This window comes from Phalacrocorax carbo, chromosome 1 (genome assembly GCF_963921805.1).
Source record: "Phalacrocorax carbo chromosome 1, bPhaCar2.1, whole genome shotgun sequence".
NCBI classification, from domain to species: Eukaryota; Metazoa; Chordata; class Aves; order Suliformes; family Phalacrocoracidae; genus Phalacrocorax; species Phalacrocorax carbo.
This window is the reverse complement of record NC_087513.1, coordinates 76859228-76880856: the sequence shown is the minus strand read 5'-3', so window position 1 is coordinate 76880856 and position 21629 is coordinate 76859228. Positions and strand designations below refer to the sequence as shown.

The 21629-nt window shown below is 38.4% G+C and overlaps 1 protein-coding gene across 1 annotated transcript in view; it reads left to right on the top strand.

Annotated features, from left to right (window-relative positions):
- Positions 1–21629, top strand: part of EFCAB6 (EF-hand calcium binding domain 6) — a 109609-nt gene that overhangs the window by 28118 nt on the left and 59862 nt on the right. Inside the window, 4 exon segments of the mRNA XM_064473730.1 lie at positions 3102–3267; positions 10270–10440; positions 12894–12990; positions 18951–19053. Of these exon segments, the coding sequence (XP_064329800.1) occupies positions 3102–3267; positions 10270–10440; positions 12894–12990; positions 18951–19053 (537 nt within the window).

Genomic DNA, 21629 nt, shown 5'->3' with positions numbered 1-21629 from the left:
TATTTTTATTAAAACTGCTGTAAAGGTTGAGAAATCATGTCAACTACTGGATTCAAGTCAACGTACTATTTTACTTTAACCAGGCATCTTAGTAGCATTATGACCAAAACTCAAATCATCATGTGGTCAGTATAGTGTAGAGAAGATAAATGGATAGGAAACATTTTCCAGCCCAGTCTCAAGGATCTAAGCAGACACAGTTTAGGCCACAGAACATTTTCCAAAATATAATTTCCTGGTCGTGATCACTTCAGCATATGCTGACTGGCTTCCTAAACTTTCCTGTTTTCCTAAATTTCCTTTTTAAAGCCAAAATATCATAGGAATGGATGTTTTTGAGGCTTTTGGTTAAATCTAGACCAGGATATCTCATGATTAACCTATTGTACTCAGAAACCAAAAATTGAGAGAAGAAAACTTCCAGAATATACTTTATACCTGTTGGCAATAGTGCCAAGGGCATATGGCCAGTCAAAGAGAAAGGAAGAACAGCTTAACTCTTACACAGCATTTTTACGCCAAAATGTTGCTTAAAGTTACAACAGAACAAGGCACCCAGATCATACAGTGTGAAGAGGTCAGTAACCAGATCATGCGTTACTGCTTAGTGATTCCACAATTTATAGTTTGTCTATTTAAATTGTTGGAAGAATAGAATCATCCATGTAAATAATCAGTTGAGTTATTTTTTCCTTTATATGCACTAGTTAGCTGTAAGGAGCTCAGTGCAGATATACATTTTACGGCAGCAGGTGTTGTATGAGAGTGTCGTCTGCAGTAACCATATTGCTTTGTGCATTCAGCAGATAAATCTGATTTGCTTCTAGTCATTCACAGTGTGATATAACAATGATCAACTATTACTTTGTCAAAAAATCGCTATCATAGGTTTTTTTTCCATTCATGTCACTTGCTAGTTTAAGTCTTAAAGTAAATCTTGCTCTTAAAAGCAGTTGCATAATGGAAAGATTTCTGCATGTATTCTTCCACTGGAGCTTTCTCTAGCATCTGAGAAATATAGTGACATTTTAATGATGCTGTAAACAGAAATGTTCGAGCCTATGTATGCCATATCTCTTAGGTGATATTTCTCAGATAATGTAATTCAAAAGCTCCACCAGGTGAATGGAACAGCAGAAAAAGTTCCTCATAGTCATCTAATCTTAATAATGAAGCAACTTCATTGCAGCTGAAAAAAAATGTAATAGTAATTGATGGACAAGGGACATGATTTCAAGGTTTTTAAGATTCTATTTAAATAATATGACATGAGATGTGCCAGGGAGCTGTTTATAAGAAATAATACATGACAACACTTTATAGTTGTTTGAGGTATTTGCATCTCATGGGCTCCTGATATAAAATTCAGGGTCCATTGAAGTTGATGCAATTTTGCCTTAGACTTGAGCTAGGATTTCATCTTTGACTGGTTTAGGACCAGATTACCCATGCACTTATCGCTCAGTATATGTCCCCACTGCAGCAAGATCAGATGCATCAGAGGCAGACCAGTCAGGTGTACTTCATTCAAAGGACATCACTCATCTGAGTCCCAAATTCCCTGAATTCCATCACTTCTACTCACTTAGAAGTAAAACATTGTGAACTTGAGGTCTTATAAAGAGTTGCATAAACTGAAGGAATTAATTTCACAGTATTTTTGTATTCCCATGTGAGAAATATTTTGGGTATGCTTTGGAGCTTTGCTGCAGATTGTGTCCCTTCACAGGTTGAAGCGTATTCTTGTTGAAGGTTGGGAGCAAATCATAGATAACCAGTATGAAGGCTTTGCCAATAGAGGGCCTAACATTTTACTTCTTGCCCTTCTAGCAGAGCTTGAAATCTGAGGGCCAGTATTGTAATAATAAAGAGGAATTGTTTTGAAATTTAAAAAACACTCCATGGTCCTTCCTCAGTTTTTATTCTCAGTGATTTAGCTTTATCTAAATAGGGCTTTCTTCAATTTGATCCACAAAACTTAATTCTGGGGATTTCCTCCCCCTGCTGCCCCGGCCCCCCAAAGGGCCTAATTCATCCCTTTCCATGATAAAACATACAAAAGAAAAGTGCTGTGCTGGCCAGCCACAGGCAGAACTGGAAGAGCTCCACGATGCATTACCCATCTGCAGAACTGGGGAAAAACACTGCACCTTGTGGACTGATCAGTGGCACCACAAATCATAGCTAGTAATGCCAGTCCTTCACACATCTGCATTAGTATTTCTTCCTAAGTTCCCTTCAGCTCCCAGTATTTTAGCAATTTTCACTCCCGAAGCCTGAGAGGCGATGCAGGGCTTCTGAGCAAGGAGGTGGAAGTGGAGAGGTCTGTTGCTCTGATTGACACAGCTTTGGCTGGTTGCTCATTCTCAGTGCAGAACTGCTCTCTACAGTGCGGTTGGAGTGATTTAGTAGACCACAGACATTTGAGTGTGAAGGTATCTCGGTTGGGGGCTCAAAATAACAGTTGTTCTCTTGGCCTTAATTTTTAAGATCATCTGTTATTTCATACTGTTTGTTTCATATTCATTTATCCAAGACAATAATCAGATGTGAAATATCTATCCTTCCCACTGCTTTTTTTTAATAACACATCCCTCAATAATATTGTTGGCAAAGCCCTTCCCTGCAGGGAATGAAATGGCTCCCCTGGTGAAATCTGAATGCCTGCACTGCCTCTGTCTTCATTTACCTTGAGTCTTTGGTGGTTGGCCCTTCCCAGCCCCTCTTCTGGGCTCTGGTGCAATTGTGCTGCTTGTGGAGTGGACAGATGCTCAGCCCTTGAGCCACCGAGCTGTGGTGCGTGCGTGCGTGCTACTCGCAGGCAGGACCACTGTAAAAAGTCAGGTTCCCTCCTTGCCCATCAAATACCCTCTGCTGTCAGGTTGTGGTTGATCAAAGCCTGAATGCTGTGATTGTAACTTTTGTTTTTTAGCTGTGTTGGCTGGGCTTGAGAAGCTGCTGGGTAGTCCAAAACCTGGAGGTTTTTTGTAAAAGATCCAGGAAGTCTTGCATACCTCTGACTGCATTTGGTAATTTTTTAGCTTTGTCCTATGCATCCTGGATTAGCAAATGTTCTAAACACCATCTGCCACCATTTTAAGGAGCGTTAGGAGTTTTAAAAGCTTTTCTGAGATGACTAGAGTAGCAAGTCAGCATGTTTCTCATAATATGAGGGATGTAATTGCCTACAAAACACCATCTGAAGCAGGAGTGCATTTAGCCATGCTCATTGGAGCTTTCTGTAGTACCATTGAAACTGACTACGAGGTATGCCATCGGTGTGGGGTCATGGGATCAGGTCCTTATTGATTTTAAAGTAATTATTCACAAAATATGGTGCTAGTTAACTTCCCAGGTTTTTTAACATAGTTTAACACTTCCAGTACTTTCAGAGCTTTCAAATTTGGATATAATGAACATCATAATATTAAAAAAAACCAACATACTGTTCCCCTTAGTAAGTTTCACTACTGTGTGTAAATAATGAGAAGGGATGCATTAAATACTGTCTCATTCTAGACATCTGTGATGTGAACGTTTATGCCTGAACTGCTCCTCCTAGACTCCATTTTATAGTCACTGGAGAGAAGCAATGGGCAGGATTCATCTAACCAGCTTTAGATGTCTACTTTAGGATGAGATGAATCCTGTCCTGAAAGTGCCTGTTTCTCCCCAATGACTGTAAAGGGAACTTAGAGTGACTTGCTCAGGTGCAGGCACGTACATTTGGTCAGATGAATTCTCGCTTGGGGTCTAGCTCTTCCACAGCTCGACATTTGAGAAAATAAGTTGGCTCAGTTTACATATTTACTAACAAAGAAAAGCTATGCAAGCTTACTCTAATTATGAATGTTGCACACATTGATACTATAATGATGATGTGATGTTCTAATTCAAAATTCTTCTTGGAATGTAGAGTGTTTTTATAAGAAAATCTTTTAAAACTGTTTTCTTTTTTAAAAGACAGGTTTGGGCTAAAAGCCACAGGTAAAACAGCTTGGCACCAATTTTTAGAAAAATTCCAGGATCTTGGGAGCACCTTTGAAAGTAGGCAGACAATTCCTATAAGAAAAAAATCATAAGTAAGTAGGAAGTTCCTTTTTTATGTGAGTAACCTGTGGCATACATATTTATTGAAAATGAGAAGTATATCCAATTGATGGTCACCCTTGATGAAATTCAGTTAAAAAATCTTCTGGCAATGCTTTCTTTAAGTGCATTCTTATTTTGAAACCTATCAAACCCCGAGTCTTAATGAGGTGATTTATTCTTCCTGCACTGAGAAGAACATAGTGAGCAAAAGAGGGTGAGACATGAAAGCATTGCAAAGACTGTCTTTTTAACTCTTGCAGAGTAAATCCAGCTAGAGGAGATGAAGCTTTCTCCAGTGAGACTGTTCTTCAGAAGCGATGCTGATGCATCCAAGATTCTTATCCCTCTTTAAAGCAGGCATTCTTTATGCTTGATGAAGTAAAAGCAATTATTTTTAGGTGTTGCCTTAGTTAAATACTCTTACAGCCAAACATTTGTGTCTCGTATCTGCTTCAAAGCAATCTGGAGGTTGCCAGTCTTTGTTTTCTGTTATAGTAGCACACAGAGTCTGTTTTTCAAGTTTCTTTAACATAGTTATGTGCAACTGGGGACTAAATAATCTGTAACAACCTCTCTGATAAACAAAAATTATTGACCTCCTGCAATTTCACTGGAAGTCATGTTGGACAGTTCTTTAATCATCCCTGTGGCTGCCTTTGAACCCCTGCTAGTTTTTCTGTATAGTTCATGAAATGTTATGACAGAAATGAGAATTGGTGCTTTCACAGAAGTTGCACTGGTACCAGAAAAATAAATAACTTTCCAGATACTGCTAAGCGTTCCCCTGTTTCTACATCCAAGGATTACCCGATTCCCTTATGCCTAACATCATACTGGCAATTTTTTTGTGCTTTGATTATATATTACGACCTGCAAATCTTTAAAAGTAACTGCTTCTTATAATTAAGATTCAACTTCTATTCTGGCATATTTTCTCCATTTCGCAATGTAGGACTTTGTTAGAAAGCTTATTCTTTGCTTGTGCTTATGCTTCCCAGTCATCCTGTGTCTGTGGTTTGTTCTCTTTATAGTTTTACCATTCCATTTGTCTTTCAGTTATCTATAGGTAATTTGATGTTTTAAAGTTTTGGGGTTTTTTTCAGGTTATTTGTACACACGTGTATGTATATGTGTATATAAATATATATACAGAGAGAGCTGTGTTTACTCTGTTTATGCACACACACATATATATGTACATGTGTGCATAAAAAGGATGTATAGTACAGGGCTAAAAATCAGCCCCTGCAAGACTGCATTAGAAACAGACTTACCTCAGAATGGCTGATTATCCATGATTCCATTTGAAGGTTTCTGTAATCTGGTTCTGTTATCTATCACACTTGTTTGGTATCTGCCATTTGCATCTACAGTGTTTTCATTTCTTAGTCAAAATGGCATACACTGGGCATAAGTAAGGTATACCATTGCCTCTGGCAGCAGACTGCCCCAGACGGCAGGCACAGTCCCGATGCCCATTTTGCCTCTGCCAGAATCCTGGACAGCCCTGTTAGTTGGGAACTTCCAAAGAAGGGGTCCAGATGTGTCAATTTACAGCTGTTGACATCCCTCTGTTGACTGGTGCCACTGGTTATCTCGGTGTTGGTCATTATATACTGATTATGAGGGGTTCATCTCCAAACCTGGCTCTGCGCTCCCTCTCTCCACTCTTCCTCCTGCTCAGTTCTGTCTCCGGGCCCAAGCGGATCACCTCCTCTCATTGTCTATCGTCAAGTGTGGCAGCTCCCAGGAAAGCTGATTTCCTTACTGGTAAAATGAAATGCAATACCTACTGGCTTTGACGCTTAATGCAGAAGGAATACTATGCAAAATGTTCACTCTTGTGTGATCAACACAAGAAAAGTCTTCTTGGATGTCATATTTTCTTTTCACACTAGGGTCTGCATAGTAACGTTTAGCAAATACTATTCTCCTGCTCCGCTGCTGTATGCAGTAGTTCAACAGAGCAGCTGATCTCACCAGTGAACTCATTGTTAATGTCTGAACGTGTGTGAATTTCTAACATTCCTAAATATTTATGCAACTGTGTGAGTGGGTTTTCTGCTATTATGAAAAATGCATGTAAAGCAAGTAAAGGCATTTCCTCATGTCTTAGAGTTAACAAAAGTAAGTTTCTTGCTCTTTTTTTTCAGAAGATAGAAATAGAATTGAACTTGAATGTCTTCTGCTCCAGGACTTAAATACATTCATGTCCTTATCTAAAAGTTTTTAACAGGTCCATGCAGCATGCTTCTGATTCTTCATCACATCACTGCCCAGCACACAAGCAACTACCTGTTCCCTTTTTCTTCCAACTGACTTTTTTTTTCTGAATTGTTCTCGATGTTTTGGAGTCTAAAATGCTGCTGGTCCCTACCTGTTACACCTTATTCCAAAAACAAAATCCCAGCCTAGTAGCAGAGCCTCCTAATACGCAAGATAGAAATATAATGTTACTCATAACTATACTATAAATTTGACTTGAAAACATTGAATCACATTGATGTTTTTTTAAAAGGATGAGCGAAGCACCCTTTCATGTTCTTTTGTGAGTCTTGCAATATTTTGTGATTTACTTTAAAACTCAGATCCTATAAAAAAAATCATCCAAGTGTTTCAACACCAAAGAATTAATAATAAAACAGCTCCTCTAGCCTCCTAGAATGTTTTCAGAAAAGCTGCTCCATATATTCTGAAACACAGAAACAAAAGGGCATTAAAAGTAATTTGAATAGGCAATATTCAAGTATAAATTTGTTGAGCTTTTCTTAAATTAAAATTATTATTACTGTATATCCTTATTTTTATACATTTCATTATGTGGAGTGCATTGTTTGATAGTTTGTTCTTGATCACGTGTGATGTCCCAATGACCTAAGGCGTTGGCATTTGTGTAATTTGAAAATGTGACTTTACAGTTCTTTCAGAGTCATATCGTTGCATCTGCTGCAGACTTAGAAATTTAGAATTGCAGTATCAAGTTGTAATTTTTCACTGGCATTATTTCATTGTTTTTATTTTAGTCTCTTATTGTTCATCTCAGGGCAAGGAATTCAAGTAGTACTGGAAAGTCTCATAACTCAAGTTCTTACTTAAATGCATCAGATTCTTAAGAGAAACTACAGTGTTTTCTGTCCTGTGCTGAAACCTGGGATCAGGTAAACTTCAGGGTGCTCTCAGCATTGTAAAAAGTTTAAAGAAACATAGTTAATGGTTTCAACATTATACAGAAGATATAAAATACTATAAAAATACTACAGAACATGAATACCTATTTAACATTACATGCTAAAGGCAACCAATTGGTTGTGATTGACATTTAAATTAAAGCCAGGCATTAATATGTGCAGGATAAGGCCGCACCTTAATCTGAGATACAGCATTTTGGAAAAGAAGGGAGATGTCATAAGTGTGTATGTCCAAATACACTGCCTAGCAACGAATATACACCCCCATAGTCCCTGTGCACACAGGAGACATTACAGACAAGAGAAATCTCTTTTGATGAAGGGATAAAATCAGTATGATAGGTATAGTTAATGAGAATCAAACTGTGCAGTAATTATTATAAGCTCACATTATATAATATAAACAAGTGTGCTATCGTGTATTTGTAAAAGGTTTATGTTTGCAGCTTGTCATCTGACAGGTAGACTCTAACTTATGTGTGACACTGACAATGCTCAGCCTGGTTGCATAGTTCACTCCAGTGTCGAAAGTAACTTCATCTGACTTTTTCTAGACTTTGGATTATCTTGTCACGTTTAGTTCTGGAATACGAGCTATTGCTACAGAACTGTCTATCCTCACCAGCTCTGTGGCCCTCACGATGTACAGAACTATGCTACAATGCCTTTCTGTCAGTTTTGATGGAAAGTCATGATATGTATGTCCCATGCACCAGATTGTGTGATCAACCCTTTAGTGGACAAGCTGGATTTTATTACTTTGATTTGCTACATATTGCACTTCTTAAATTGTAGACTCTGTATTTCTGAACTGAATGAGCAAATAATAGACTGAAAAAATTAAAGCTCTCAGTCTGGTTGACACAAGCAAAAGGAGCACTGGGGATATCTTCAGAAGTAGTATTGGCATTTTTTATTAGATGGTTTTATATAGATGATATATCACAATTCCTTTCTAATATAATTAGATAAAACCTGTTCTTTTTAGCCTGCAGTGTTTCATCTATATACATAAATATATGACCACAAAAAGAAAGAATTCACCTAGCAATTTATAGGAAAAGAAATCAGTTTCATACATTGCAGTAGATAATAATAACGCCCACAGCATTCAGGCCATGATTCAGTATGGTACTTTACCACACAATTTTAATTCATTTTCTGAACTGGGGCATTACTGAATGAAATTGTTAACAAAGGCAGAGGTATTAGAGATGGTGGAAAAACAGGCTGAAGAAACAACTATTTAATGCCCAACATCTAGAGGCTTCCGCAGTGAAAGAAATACATGTAAGAACGGTTTATATTTATACGTAACAAGAAGACTTTTTGTTGGAATAAACCAGTACATCCCCACTCACATCACTGATGCTGGACTGACTTAGAAATAATGATCTCAGCAATAAAATTAAATCCTTTTGAATGAATAAAAATAAACTTGCACGGTGGCCAAATAAGCAAATGCAATCTGCTTAATAAATCCTGATGTGGTATATCTTAACTTTCCCATATTATCTAAGGTTTGGAAAAAATGTAATTTATTTTTATTGTAACAGATATTTCATCTTCATGGGTAAGACCTAGTCATTCTGTACAATTGTTTCTTGTGAAGTACAAGCTATCTTTGTAGCTTCAGTACCAGATTCCCTAACTTATTTACTGGGGGAGGTAGGTATATTATCAGGTTTTGCTTCCATATGATTTAATGCAGTGACAACTGTCTCTAAAGAAAATTCAAATACCAGATAGTAGTTTCACAAGACCATTATCTTTTGATTGCAAAACTTTAAAGTATTTCCCAGACCAACTGATGAAGTAAATAATTGCTCATCCTCTATATTATTACTGCCACCCTGGATCTCTGTGGGGGACTAAAGGGAAACAGAATTTTCTTAGGGTGAATTTTATGAACAGAAAGATATTTGTCTAGTGCTTAGCCAGGAAAACTGAATCACTGAAGGAACTATTTACTCCTAATTTTTCTGTTATTGTTCCAAAGCCTTTATTCCACTCTTTCTTCTTCTTTCCCTCCATTATCTTTCCTCAGGTTTCTTTAGAGAAAATAAAGAAACAATTAAAAAAAAAAAAGTAAAAGTTCAGGAACAAATTTAAAATTATAAAATGCAATATACAGTCACAGAGAAGAGTTGATATAAATCCATATTTAAAACTCTCTTACATAAATTATGGATATTACTTGCCATGGGAACTGAGAGAAAAACTATGCCTTAAGTGTAGCAAAATAAAAGTATCCTGATTCTGTTGCATGAACACATCCATTGCCTATTACCTTACAGTCCAAAAGAGTATCCATTGGCATGACAGTGTGACAGGACATCAGGCCCCAGATAAAGATTCTCCATGAGAGCTGATTCACCCTCATTAGCCAGGTCAAGAATGCCAATAGACCCAGCCTAGCAGTATGGTTGTTTGAAAGGATGGATACTAAGATGCAAGGGAAGCACGAGAAAAGAAGGAGGAAGTCCAAGGACAGTAGTTCTCAAATGTTTTGGATTAACACGCCACTGCCAACAGTCAGAATTTCTCAAGGGTCATCATGTACTTATAATTGCATCTTTAACTGAAATCTCTGTAATGACCCAAGTGTTTGCACAGCATTTACTCTGGCCTTTTGGACTACCATTGGCCATGGACCACATCTGAAACTGCAGCCCTAGAAAAAGCTGTGCTCAAGCATAAAATATTTCATTGAGTTTTCGCTTGTTCTGAAGCTAATCATGAAGAAAATCCTGCCTCAGCGGAGCGAGCACTCATATAGGCTCGTGTGCTGTCTATGAACATGCTGAGAGCTGTATTAGGACCTAATAACAGACATCACTTGATGCACTTATGCATGGTCTTAAGGCAGTGGTTGGGGTACATGATAACAGTAACTTAGACTCAGCTTGACTCAGCTGACACAAGTTCACTCAGATCCAGCAACTCTTTGGTTGCTTTTTTTAATGCATGCTTTCTTTTTCTGTCTTAGAAACAAGATGGAAAGATCACCGGAAACCACTTTCGTCATGTTTTACATAACTTGATATTTCAAATGAAAGATGAAGACTTCCAGGAGTTAATTGATATATTTGCTCCACAACAGACTGGATACCTCAACTACCATGAATTTTTAGACTTGTTTGAAGAAAAAGAATCAGTAGTAAGTGTTCACTTTTGATTCTCTAATCATCACATCTTTTATAACGGCTGTGGCAAAATGCTGGATTGCATTTTGGTAACATGTTATGCTCTGCGTATTTTTTTATCTAAGTTAGTATGTTCACATTCTTTCCAGCAATGGAATAATCATAATCAGCACTTCTAGACTCTTCTTTCTGAAGCATTGATTGGAAAGCAATCTCATGGTTACTGGAGGTTTTTGAAAACTCCAGCAGAATCACTAGCTCACACGTGTGTGTACAGCAGAGGAGGAACAGCAGTAGTATTTCTTAGCTTTCAGTTGTTACATCTGTTTCGCTGATATTTTGCTGTTTCTTTTTTTATGTATTATTCTTTATAATATACAGTCATCCAAAATGTATGTTATATACTACACAGACATTGCATATTTTCCTGGGTACAGCCTTGATACCTTCTGAATTTGCAGTTGTCTTATAATGTTTTCCTTTAGAACCATTCACCGAAGGTACAGAGAGGTTATTTACTGGAATCCACAGCCAATATTTCTGTGCAGTGTGTCTGTTTCCTTTGACAGAAAGAAGTCAAAACTTTTTTGCTTAGTGAATTATTCTAAGAAATAACCTAAGCTACAGTTTGCAAATCTACTTCCTAATATTAAGAAGTTGATCATAATTTTCAATATAAAATCTTTTAGGTTTGCATTAGTATGTCAACTGATTAACTCCATATTTAGCTTTCCCTTAGGTAGTCTGGATAGTGTTTTTGAGAGATATCAAAAGAGAGCAGTAGTGTCGAGAGAGACACTAGACGCGCAAAAAGAAGGTCCCATTGAACAGCCCTGAATGGTGTGCATTGCTTTGAAACACTTTGATGTTAGGAGCTGAAACGGGCTGCTTTCCACTCTGATGGCTCCAACAATAGCAACATTTGATGCAGCAGCTCAAGTTCCTTCCAGCTGGTTTTGAGTAGAATAATGGTCTGGCTGAAACTCTGGGGCAAACTTTAGTAGCTGTAAAATTAGCATGCTGGGAAAATGCAAATGCTGACAGTGCCTACATGTGCAACTGATGTGCACACTAAGAGGGATTTATAAATTAAGCTGATGACGCTCATATTAGAGATGTACACAGACACCCACCCATTTTGTCATTTGAAATAAGTATGCCAAATGAAGTAAATGCTAGCATGAGAGAAGACAGGTAAAGGAAATGGTAAACATCAAAGACCATAGTCACCTTGGGATGAAATACCACCAGGGATGACACAGTAGCCACACATGACCCTGGCTCCTGTGGTTTCATGCTTTGAGAGTGATTCTTTCCTGAGGAGTAGGTCTGTTCTGGACTCTGTTGCTGGGTTTGTACCCAAATCTTGGAAGCTGCTGCAAGGAAGCCTGAGTGTCTGGGAATCCTTTTGTTTTGTGTCCTGAGTGGTGATGCCAGTTCCATCAATGTGGTTTATCCTGTAGAAAAGGCAGATTACAGGTCGTGCAAATGAAAGAGGACAACTTTTTCAAGAAATCCCTTCATTTTTATAATTTCTCAGAATTATTTTATCAAAGGAATCTTAAAAGCAGCAATGAGCAGAACCTGGACCTGGAACCAAGCTAGGCCCCCAGCCAGCTAAGACAACCCACCTCCTTCCTTTCACTTGAAATTTTGCACAGTACAGTGCTGGGTCAAATCTGCAGTTATGCTGAGATTTTCTGTCAAAACATGATCCTGTGTTTGTTTCTTCTCAGAACCTTCTGATTGTTAATGTACTCAACTTACAAGGGAAAAACACTTTTATTCTAACTGCCAGTGCTACAGACAGATCCTAAAGCAGGTTCAGTAAGCCAGATTTTGTCATTATTTTCCCCTGTGCAGGCCCATTTTCTTCAAATTATGCCCTGAGTAAGTTGAGTGCCATTTGCAATTCATTCAGTCCTAGTGGATTTTGTTATACAGGACTAAGGGGAGAAACAACAGTAAAAGCTCTGTGTTGTTATCAGTCAGTAGACATGCCTCTTCAGTCACTTAAAGAAGCAGATCTATGAAGTGAGGTATATGCTTTCTTGCAGTCACTTTTCATTAAGTTTTCAGAAGAAACATTTTCAAGGGTAGATTTTGGGCCTGATGTTGCATCATGCTTTGAAATTACTACACTAAAATTGTTTTAATTGTACATAACACTTTTTAAATTAAATGATTCACAAATAGCTTAATGAAACAATCCAGATAAAGAAGCCTGCTCTTCTTGTTCTAGCTCGTAATACTCTAAGTGATAACATGGTTCATTTTCAGTAAGCATTGGTCTTCCAACATTAGATTTGTCATTTTAGTACATTTTTCCTGTGGTAATGCTATCATAGTTTAACCTCAGGGACACTTTTTTTTCTTTCCTGCATTACTAATTCATTCAGTTGTTATATGGAGGAGAACCTTTCAGATAAAATCTGAAAATTGGAAAGATTTTTATAAGGCTTTGCAGTCCTATGAGTTTAAGCGTACTGGCACTATTAACAGAAGTCATCTAAGAAAGGTCCTACAGCTGTGTTGCCCCTCTTTGTCAGATCAACAATTTATGAGTTAAGGTGATGATGTGTGAGTTGTAACAGATTTAATGTAACTTCTTTTCTTACCATATCTTTCTTCCTGTCTTTTAATATGACAGTTATATCTGGAGGTATTAAGTACTTTGGTCTGCCTTAAGCATATAGAAAATAAGAGGTCGGTGGAAGAGATACCCCACTCCTCGTGTGATCAGCTTGTAAATCCCTTATTTATTTTCATAACAATTCCATGTTGGAAACTCTTGTGAGTTTGACATTATTTCAGCATTTCAAAAGTGAGACAAGCCTTCTGTACAAAGGAACAACTGATGTGCTGCAGATCCAAGACGTTATCAAACATTATTTAGTATTTCCAAACACAAAGTAATACAAAATTAATTAATGTTATGTCTTTCCTCAGTAGACTATTGTAAAGAACAAGGATTTGAAATTTAATATTGTAACATGAAATCTCATTTTCAATACAAGCAGGCTTCCCAAAGTGGGGAGTCAGAAGAGCTACAAGCATGGGGAGTGTGGGGTCAAAATATCAATGTCCAAAGAAGAAGGAATTGTGTTAGTCACTTTATCGCACTAACATTTCAGTCAGGTTATAATTGGGCTTAATCTACTCTCTCAGGAGCTCTAGTTTTCTCTGCTTACAGCCAGTGACTTTCAGAAAGATGTGGAATTCTTTCCTACCTTTGAAAACATAATAGGAAAATCAAAGAAATCAGTTCCAGTCTGACCCTTACAACCCAGTGTCCTGCTGATCATTGTGTGTGAGAAGCAAACACAACAGCATCAATAGGAAATGGCTTTTGGAAAATAATCTTTGATCCTGAAATATGAATGAGCATGAGCGTGATCAGTAAAACCAATTCTACTGTATGCATTTTCCTTTCTATAAATGTCTTACAGAAAACTTTGGATGCTATGCATTGGGTTCATAAAAGTCATGTTTCCAGCACAGTGTGTTATAACTATATGCTTTCATCATCTGTCAGTTTTATAGCTCTGTATTTTGTAGTATATAATCAGTGATCATTGATCATGAACAAGTAATTATCCTTCAAATTACCTGGGACTCAGCAGTTACACAATTTTCTAAATAATGTTTCTACCATTATTTGTGTCAATGAGAGATCTGTACTATAAGAAAAGTCAGGAATTACAGCCCCTTTAAATTGGAAAGTGGTCTTTAGTTGAAATTCTAAACAATCCCTGTAAGAAAATAATATAGAGTAAAGCAAGGAGAGGCAAACTGTTAAGGTTTAATTCATTCGTCATTGTGCTCAATGGCTGTTTTGCCTTTGTTTTAAAAAGATGCAAGATAAGCCTTGTGAGATCAGTCTAGCAAAATGCTGAACACTGAAGTTGTGTTCTAGCAAAGCACAGGGAGAAGTGGGCATAATACTTCTAGGATTTTGGTTATGGTGAACATTGAGCACATTTATGTATTTGTGTTATTGAGCTGTGGCATTGTTCAAAAGTGCAGGTATGTGTTTAGCAAAGCGAGATGGGCAGCGCCATAGATGGGATGAGCCTGGAATCTTTTTATAGCTATAGCTTCTAAAATAGACATCTAAAAGATAAAGTTTGGATTCCATTGTCAAAGACATTCAGGGACATATGGTCTTGCACTGGCCATGTTCAGTCCATGAAAACTCCGTCTCGTTCACACCACATTACTAATTCTTCTGTAGCAAACATTTCTAAAGGCACCTGTTCTTAGGAGCATCATTCCTCAAGGTCATGTTCTAGAGAGCTGATGACCACATTGGAGAAGAATTATAATTCTTATAATAAGATGAAGAGAGAATTTGTACTCAACAATGCAATAGACGGCCTACTTGATTGGAGAAGTATTTGTTTTTAGGATAAATGAGTAAAAATATAGCTAATTAAGTTAGAATGGCTCATCACAGGTGAGGAGATATTTTGAAAAATCTCCTTTGTTGTAATCTACTTTTAGAGTTGTCATTCTATGATTTAGCCTGTCCCCTTAAAAATAGGTTTTGACTCTCATCTTTTTACCAATCTATATTTGTTTGTTTCAAATGCGGCATTAATTTTTATGATAAACCTTATTTAAGACTGTCCTAGGAATATGTTGTGGATTATGCAGAGAAACAGTGGATGGCACTGTTCATTCGCTGCTCTGAAGTGGTAAGAAATGCCAGGTTTAAAAAGGCTGTATTTTAAAATAATAAGCAAAAGAAAAAAAAAGTAATTGACTCCTCTAAATGCATACACACTGGGCTTAAGACTATCACATCTGTGCTGGGAATGTCATAACCAGATTGGGGATTTAGCACGGGTGCTTTAAGGGATGCAGGGTTTTTGAGTAAAAGGTGATGAAGTGACAGAATTACGTTCTGAATTCCAGTGGTTCAGCTACATCAGTCTTATTTATTTGAAATGATACTTCTGCTTTGGGGGGCTTCTACTATAATTGGACTTTTGCATTGATGTGACTCATCCTGAGGCACTTGAGGACAATACTGCTATCGCTGCAGCAGAATAGCTGGCATGCTTGTCCCAGATGGCTTCCTGTGAGATGACATTCAGACTGGGGAAAAGAGGGAACAATTTTTAAGGGCATTTGGAAGCCTTTTACGGATTACACTCACAAAGCAGATGTTGCTCTGTAGTTTTCACAGCCATTTTCTATGTGAAGGCTACACTTGTTTTAGCTGAGTAGGGCTTCACAAATACTAGAAAATGGAGACTCTTTCTCCTCCCTCTAACCCCCCTGACACTTTCTGCCCTGCAGTGTATATAGTGTGGATTAGATTTCTCAAAAGAAATGAAAGCTTTGATTTTGTCTTCTTTTTTTTGGGGGGGGGGAAGAAAGGCATTGAGGCACTTGATATGTTAAGTTACAAGTGGTTTTTACCACAGATATTTTTTTTTAGTGTCATTCTAAATAGAACAGGCACTTGGGATAAATGGAGTGCAGAGAATGCCATGCATCCCCAGCACAAGGACAGGAGCCTTCTGCTTTCATCCAGGAATGCCCCAAAGCTTTATGAACATGAACGAAGTCTTAGAAGGCTGAACAGCTGAGTGAGGCAGCAACACAGTGGTGACAAGGGTTCTGATTCATGAGCTCTGTTAATTTATATGGCAGTGATTTAAGGGGGTAATTTAACAGGCCCAGGGAACTACTGACTCAACCTCTTTGCTGGAAGTTGCTCTCAGAATAACAGAAGGGGCTGAACAAACAGTGTGTCTGCTCCTGGGCTGCTAATGTTCATATCCAGGAGTATTAACTTAGGCAGCTAGTAATTTCATTTTGTATTCATATGCCAGGCAGCAAGTTAAGGTAAACAAGAATTTTCATTCATGATTTCTGACAGATTTAGTTGTGCAGTGTCTGTGATCTTAGCTCCTTCTTCCACCAGTGCAGCTGAATTTGGCAGGCCAGTGTCGGGTAAGCCTAGTTTCTTCCAAGTGTCCACCATATCATTCAAACATTAATTGCGCAGGGTATTCACAAAGGGTAACTGTAGGCAGGGGAGGCTTGTGTCCTTAGGCTCCTTCTAGAGTCAATGGAGCTCTTCCAGGTAACAATACAGTGTTTAAGATAGGTTCCTGCTTTCTCTGTAGGCTACAGAAGGAGCCTGGGAAGGCTAGTTTCCAGTGCCTAAGGATATCCTTCTGCATAATGCCCTTAACTGTATATGGAAAGGAAATGTGTTACTTTGATCGTCTTTGCCTTAAGACATTTGTATTATGCATTGTTCTCAACCTCCCAAATTATTTTAAATTCTTATTTTATCCAGGTTATGCTATAAATACAAGGATAACTCTTCTGATGGAATCTTTTACAAGATGCTTTTGGATAACTTAAAAGTTGCTGTTCTTTCTCGTGACTTAAATGGTATCAGCTCACATATATCAAAGGAAAAACAACAAAGAGAAGAAAAAAGGCAAACAGAGCTTTCAAAAAGATACTGTTATTACAGACAATTTTCTATTTAATGTAAAGTAAAAATACATACAGAAAGGAGACTTTCAGATAGACTGAGGATACATGCTGTTTTTCTAATGGTAAGTACTGTCCTGGGCTGATCTCTCATTTCGCAGAGATATATTCAAAATTGTATAACACTCAAACCATTGCATCAGGAGAGCAAGCACACATTGATCATTCATCAAAGACTCTAGGATTCAAGTAAAAATGGTTGAGCTCACTTTACAGGGTCTACAAGGATTGTACCTCTCTGCATCATTCAAAAATTGGGGTTTTGCCCTCCAGATAACATCTGAGGAGTAAGCTTGTGATCCTCTGTAGAATCAGTGTGGCTTATTATTCAGGAACTCAATTTAAACCTTCTCAGAGGATCAGAAACTGGCACATCTGATGGCTGTGAAAACTGCAGGCCATAGCTACAGCCTCCAACTGAACCAGTATCATTGTTATTGGCATCCAGGTTACAAAGATATGACCTATTGATTCTCCTCAGTTTTTACTTTTGAATATATGTAAAAGTCTGCATAATCTGGGGGGTAAACAACAAACTTTCCCTTGTAAAGGGATGAGCTTTTCTTAAAAATATTTTTTTTCTTATATTTGCATGATAATCTAGATGTGCAGTCAGACCCAGGACACATGTATTTCCTTTCACTTGAACCCGGATAGTGCTTTACTCTAATATGTCCATGGAGGCATCCTTACTGCCTATTCTCTCATTTTTAGGCTGGTATTCCATACAACAGAATGGCCTATGCAAAGCTCACATTTCTGTCACCAGCTCTCAAGACAGGAGTATGGCCTATCTTGCCCCACATTCTCCTCAGACTTCATTTCCTCTTCAACGGTCTGACCTTTTTGTGTTTCTTAAATCCCCATTTGAATCCCCTTCAGAGCAGCTCTAGGGATTGCCTTGTCTGTGTGTTCACACATCAGGACTGGCAGCTCATTCCTATGGCTCAAAAAGCCCACTTCTGTTGTTTCAAAGCCTTGCCACAGGATCTCCACACACTTTTCAAAGGAGGCCAAATGTTGCAGGGACACCAAACATAGGTACAAACAACGGTCTCTGAGCTCTGACCCTTAATACCAATTTCAGTGCCACTCTTAATGCAACCTGCAGCAAAGCTCTCACAAAATGGTTTGTAGGGCCACCAGGACCTTCATGTTTCTGTCATGAACATAGAGAAATCAGCAGTGGATATTTGGTATTTGAATCAGCAACATGAGGGTTCAAATGCCTGCCGAAGGATAGTTTGCACTCACCACTATTCACTCATCACTCTTTGCCAAGCTTTGCTGTAGAAAGGCAAAGCAGAGAAGGAGCATGGTATCCATCTCCTGAAGGCCTCTCAGGCACTAGGACATCCTTCTGTCTCTCCTGGCAAGGCCTTGGGATGATAAAAGCCGCTTGAGATATTTTTAAAAAGATCGTGATCTCCTTTACCTTCTTACCAAGGTGACTGTTGGGTATGAGGCCTTTGAACTGCTTTATACAGTGCTGTCAGTCGCTAGCTATTGGGAGGATGTCGACTGTTTGGAATTGTTACCTGGATACCTGCCAGCTTATGAGACAAGTTCTCAGGCACATGGCTTGAGTCATTTTACTACGACAAGCGTGCACAGAAATTAGTCAATCCCTTCTGTAGAAAGCTAGGACCGTGCTGCAAATGCCAAACATGCCAAGTCTGACCTTATATTTATGACATTAACAGGCTTAGGCATCCTAACAAGCTTGAAACAGAACCTTTGAATGTTTGGTTCTTGAATTGGTCGGTGTCTTGGAGCTACGTCAGATGAGTTGCTCCTGTAAGTTTAAGCAGTGGTTTACATCTCCCCTTCAGTTCCTTTTGTCCCAGTGATGTTCTGTGATGGCCAAGTCAATTCTAGTACCAACACCTGCTAAGCCTTCTAGCATGGAGTTCAAGGGTTCTACCCCTCCTCCTGAAATTGCTAAAATGAAACTTTGGAAGTATCCTTATGAATTAATGTTACCTCTTTCCTTGTTGTATAACAGGTGCTGTGTGGTTCTCATTTGCCAAATTATGTCTGCTCCTCTCTTCAGCGAGAATTTGTGACGAGCGGAATCTGGAAATTGAATGGAAAATGGAAATTAAATGGCAAATTGAAATTAAATGCAATGGAAAATAAATACTACATGAATTATCTATGAAAGCAAGCCTGGCCTCTTTCTTACCAAAGTGGTCTGCAATGGGTGGAATCTTGATATTTCCACATCTTTCCACCTGTATGTTCTTTAACAGGTTGGGGTGGTTAAGGTGTCCCTGTAAAAGATCCTGTTCCACTATTGCCTTCATCTTAATCCTCAAGACTTTTAGCAGACTGCTTCTGTCTCTGAAATATTTTCCTAAGTTGCTTTTGCAAGACACAAGGAAATATCTAAGACCTTATAGCTGGCTCCTTCTATGTGATATTTTCCGGGAACAATGTGTTCCTGCAGGTGCGTTCCAAGATTGTCCCCAAGGCAGAATATGATCTATACTTCAATCAAGAAATCAACCTGTTTGTTTTCTGCAACCTGAGTTTGTCCCTCCTGTTCTTTAGATCAAATGACCTTTCAGAAATTCCCCAAAGTTATTTTTACTGAGGTCCACTGCCATTTCTACTGAAAGACTGTTAAAGCAGAGAACTGGCAAGATAAAAAAATGCAGGTCACTCACCAACATGGAATACAGTTCTGTCAGTAGGACCCAGTATGCTAAACTCAAGATAAATCAGTGGCCTCACTAATAAATAACTCTGTCCCTCACTTCTGAGCCACTATGTGAAGCTTTATCCATAACTTCAGCAAGCATTCTGGCACCCAGAACTGACATGTTAGAGTAGACTGTTAGGTTAGGTGTTTCAGGCCTGAATGAAGAACTTTGAGACCCAGCCCCACTGAGATGGGAATTATGCAGGGAGTAGGGTTTGGTGTCTCACACGGTTGGTAAATGTACTTGTGGCTTATTACTTGAAGGTAGAAGAAGAACATACTTCTCGCAGAGTATGGCAGGCTGGCAGCAGGGCAAGAAACTGTATATGGCTAGCCCAGAGAAGCACATACTTTGATTGCTTGGCTAGCTGCTAACAAATGGAAAAGATAACATCCCTGCCTTCCCAACTAGGAGAATGAAAAGTCTCTCACCTTTTCATGACTGTCAATTTCACAAAACTTGTAACCACTGTATCTGAAGACCCCTACCCCTCTCAAGTTTGACTGAAATCAGTAGATGGACTCCAAATTTAGGGGGAAGGCTGACAGATGTGGATGAAAGGCTGATTGCATTATTCTTATTTCCCTAGGAAACCAAAGTAAAAGTGGTGCTGGTTGGAGGGGAGTATAATTTAAAATACAAGCTTGCCTGAAATCAGGGTAGATCTCAAGGATCCCTAGTGGCTTTTATGTCTCTTAACAGGCTTTGAACTCTTTGTGACTCTGTAATTACTGCCTGAAAGCAGGAACAGATTTCTTAGAAATATGTCAGTAACTCTCCAGTTCTTCTCCTTCCCTCTTTTTAAAGCCAGGTAGAGTGTTTGCTTTTCTGCATAAATTTGGGAGAAAATTTTAGCCACTTTTTAAAGAACCAATATGAATTCATGGCAGTATTCTGTAATTTGTTCTTTCTTGTTTGTTACTAGTATTCATTGTTCAAGCAGCCTGTTCATATTTGACTCTTTATCAAAGACTGATACAAAAAGAGGCTTTAAGTGCTTCATCCCCTTAATGCAATCTGTTGGTAGTTTTCTTTCTCTGTTGAATAGAAAGACAATTTTTTTCTTGATCCCTCTCATACTACTGAAGCATTTATAGAGTGAGTTCTCAATACTCTTGATATTTTTGATATTGAACCCCACATTGTGTTGTGGCCTTCCAGATTTTGGTCATATATACTCATGCTTCTCTCGTATACCATGATGGCATATTTCACTGATGCACTGCCAGCACTCCTTAAGTTACTTTTCCTTTAGACCCTTTTTCCATGAGACTTTAGTTCCTTGAGAAGGTAGAAATTTACTTTTTGCCATGTTTTTCCTGCCTTCCTTTTACAAGAGTCTCAAATTCTGTCATACCATCATCCTTCCTGCCTAAGCTGTATTTCACCTTTTCAAGCAGTTTCTCTGTATTAATTTGGTTAAAATTTAGAAAGACTTTCCCTTCACTAGATTTTGCAGCATCAACAGGATGTCACTGACACATTCTGATAAGGTGCTGACCAACCTGTGTTCTGCTGTAATCATCACTCAACCAATTACAACCAGATTTTTTACCCTGGATGATTTGATTTTGCTTCTCTTTCCCCCCCCCCTCAGAAAAAAAACCTCCAAATCTCCAAGAACTTCAAATTCAAATCCTGTTTTCACTGTTGATGATGTATAGTAGGCATCCTACCACTGTAGCACTCATATTGTCATAGGTTTTTACCAGAAGAACTATAAATAAGGATTAATTTAATGAACTGTAAAATTCCAGGATCTTCCAAGAACCATAAGCACTTCCGGGTCCCCTTCTTTATACAACGTTTTTTATATTCACGTGCTGACAACCATCATGCTTGCTCCTTTCTGTCTGGTTTTGTCTCTTCTATGACCCTGTAATGTATAACCCTATTCCAAGTAGTTTTAGGTCCTCAGCTCAGTGGCTGTGCTTAATACCTTCCTGGGAGCTTTTATGTCAGCTCCTTTCTTCAATCTA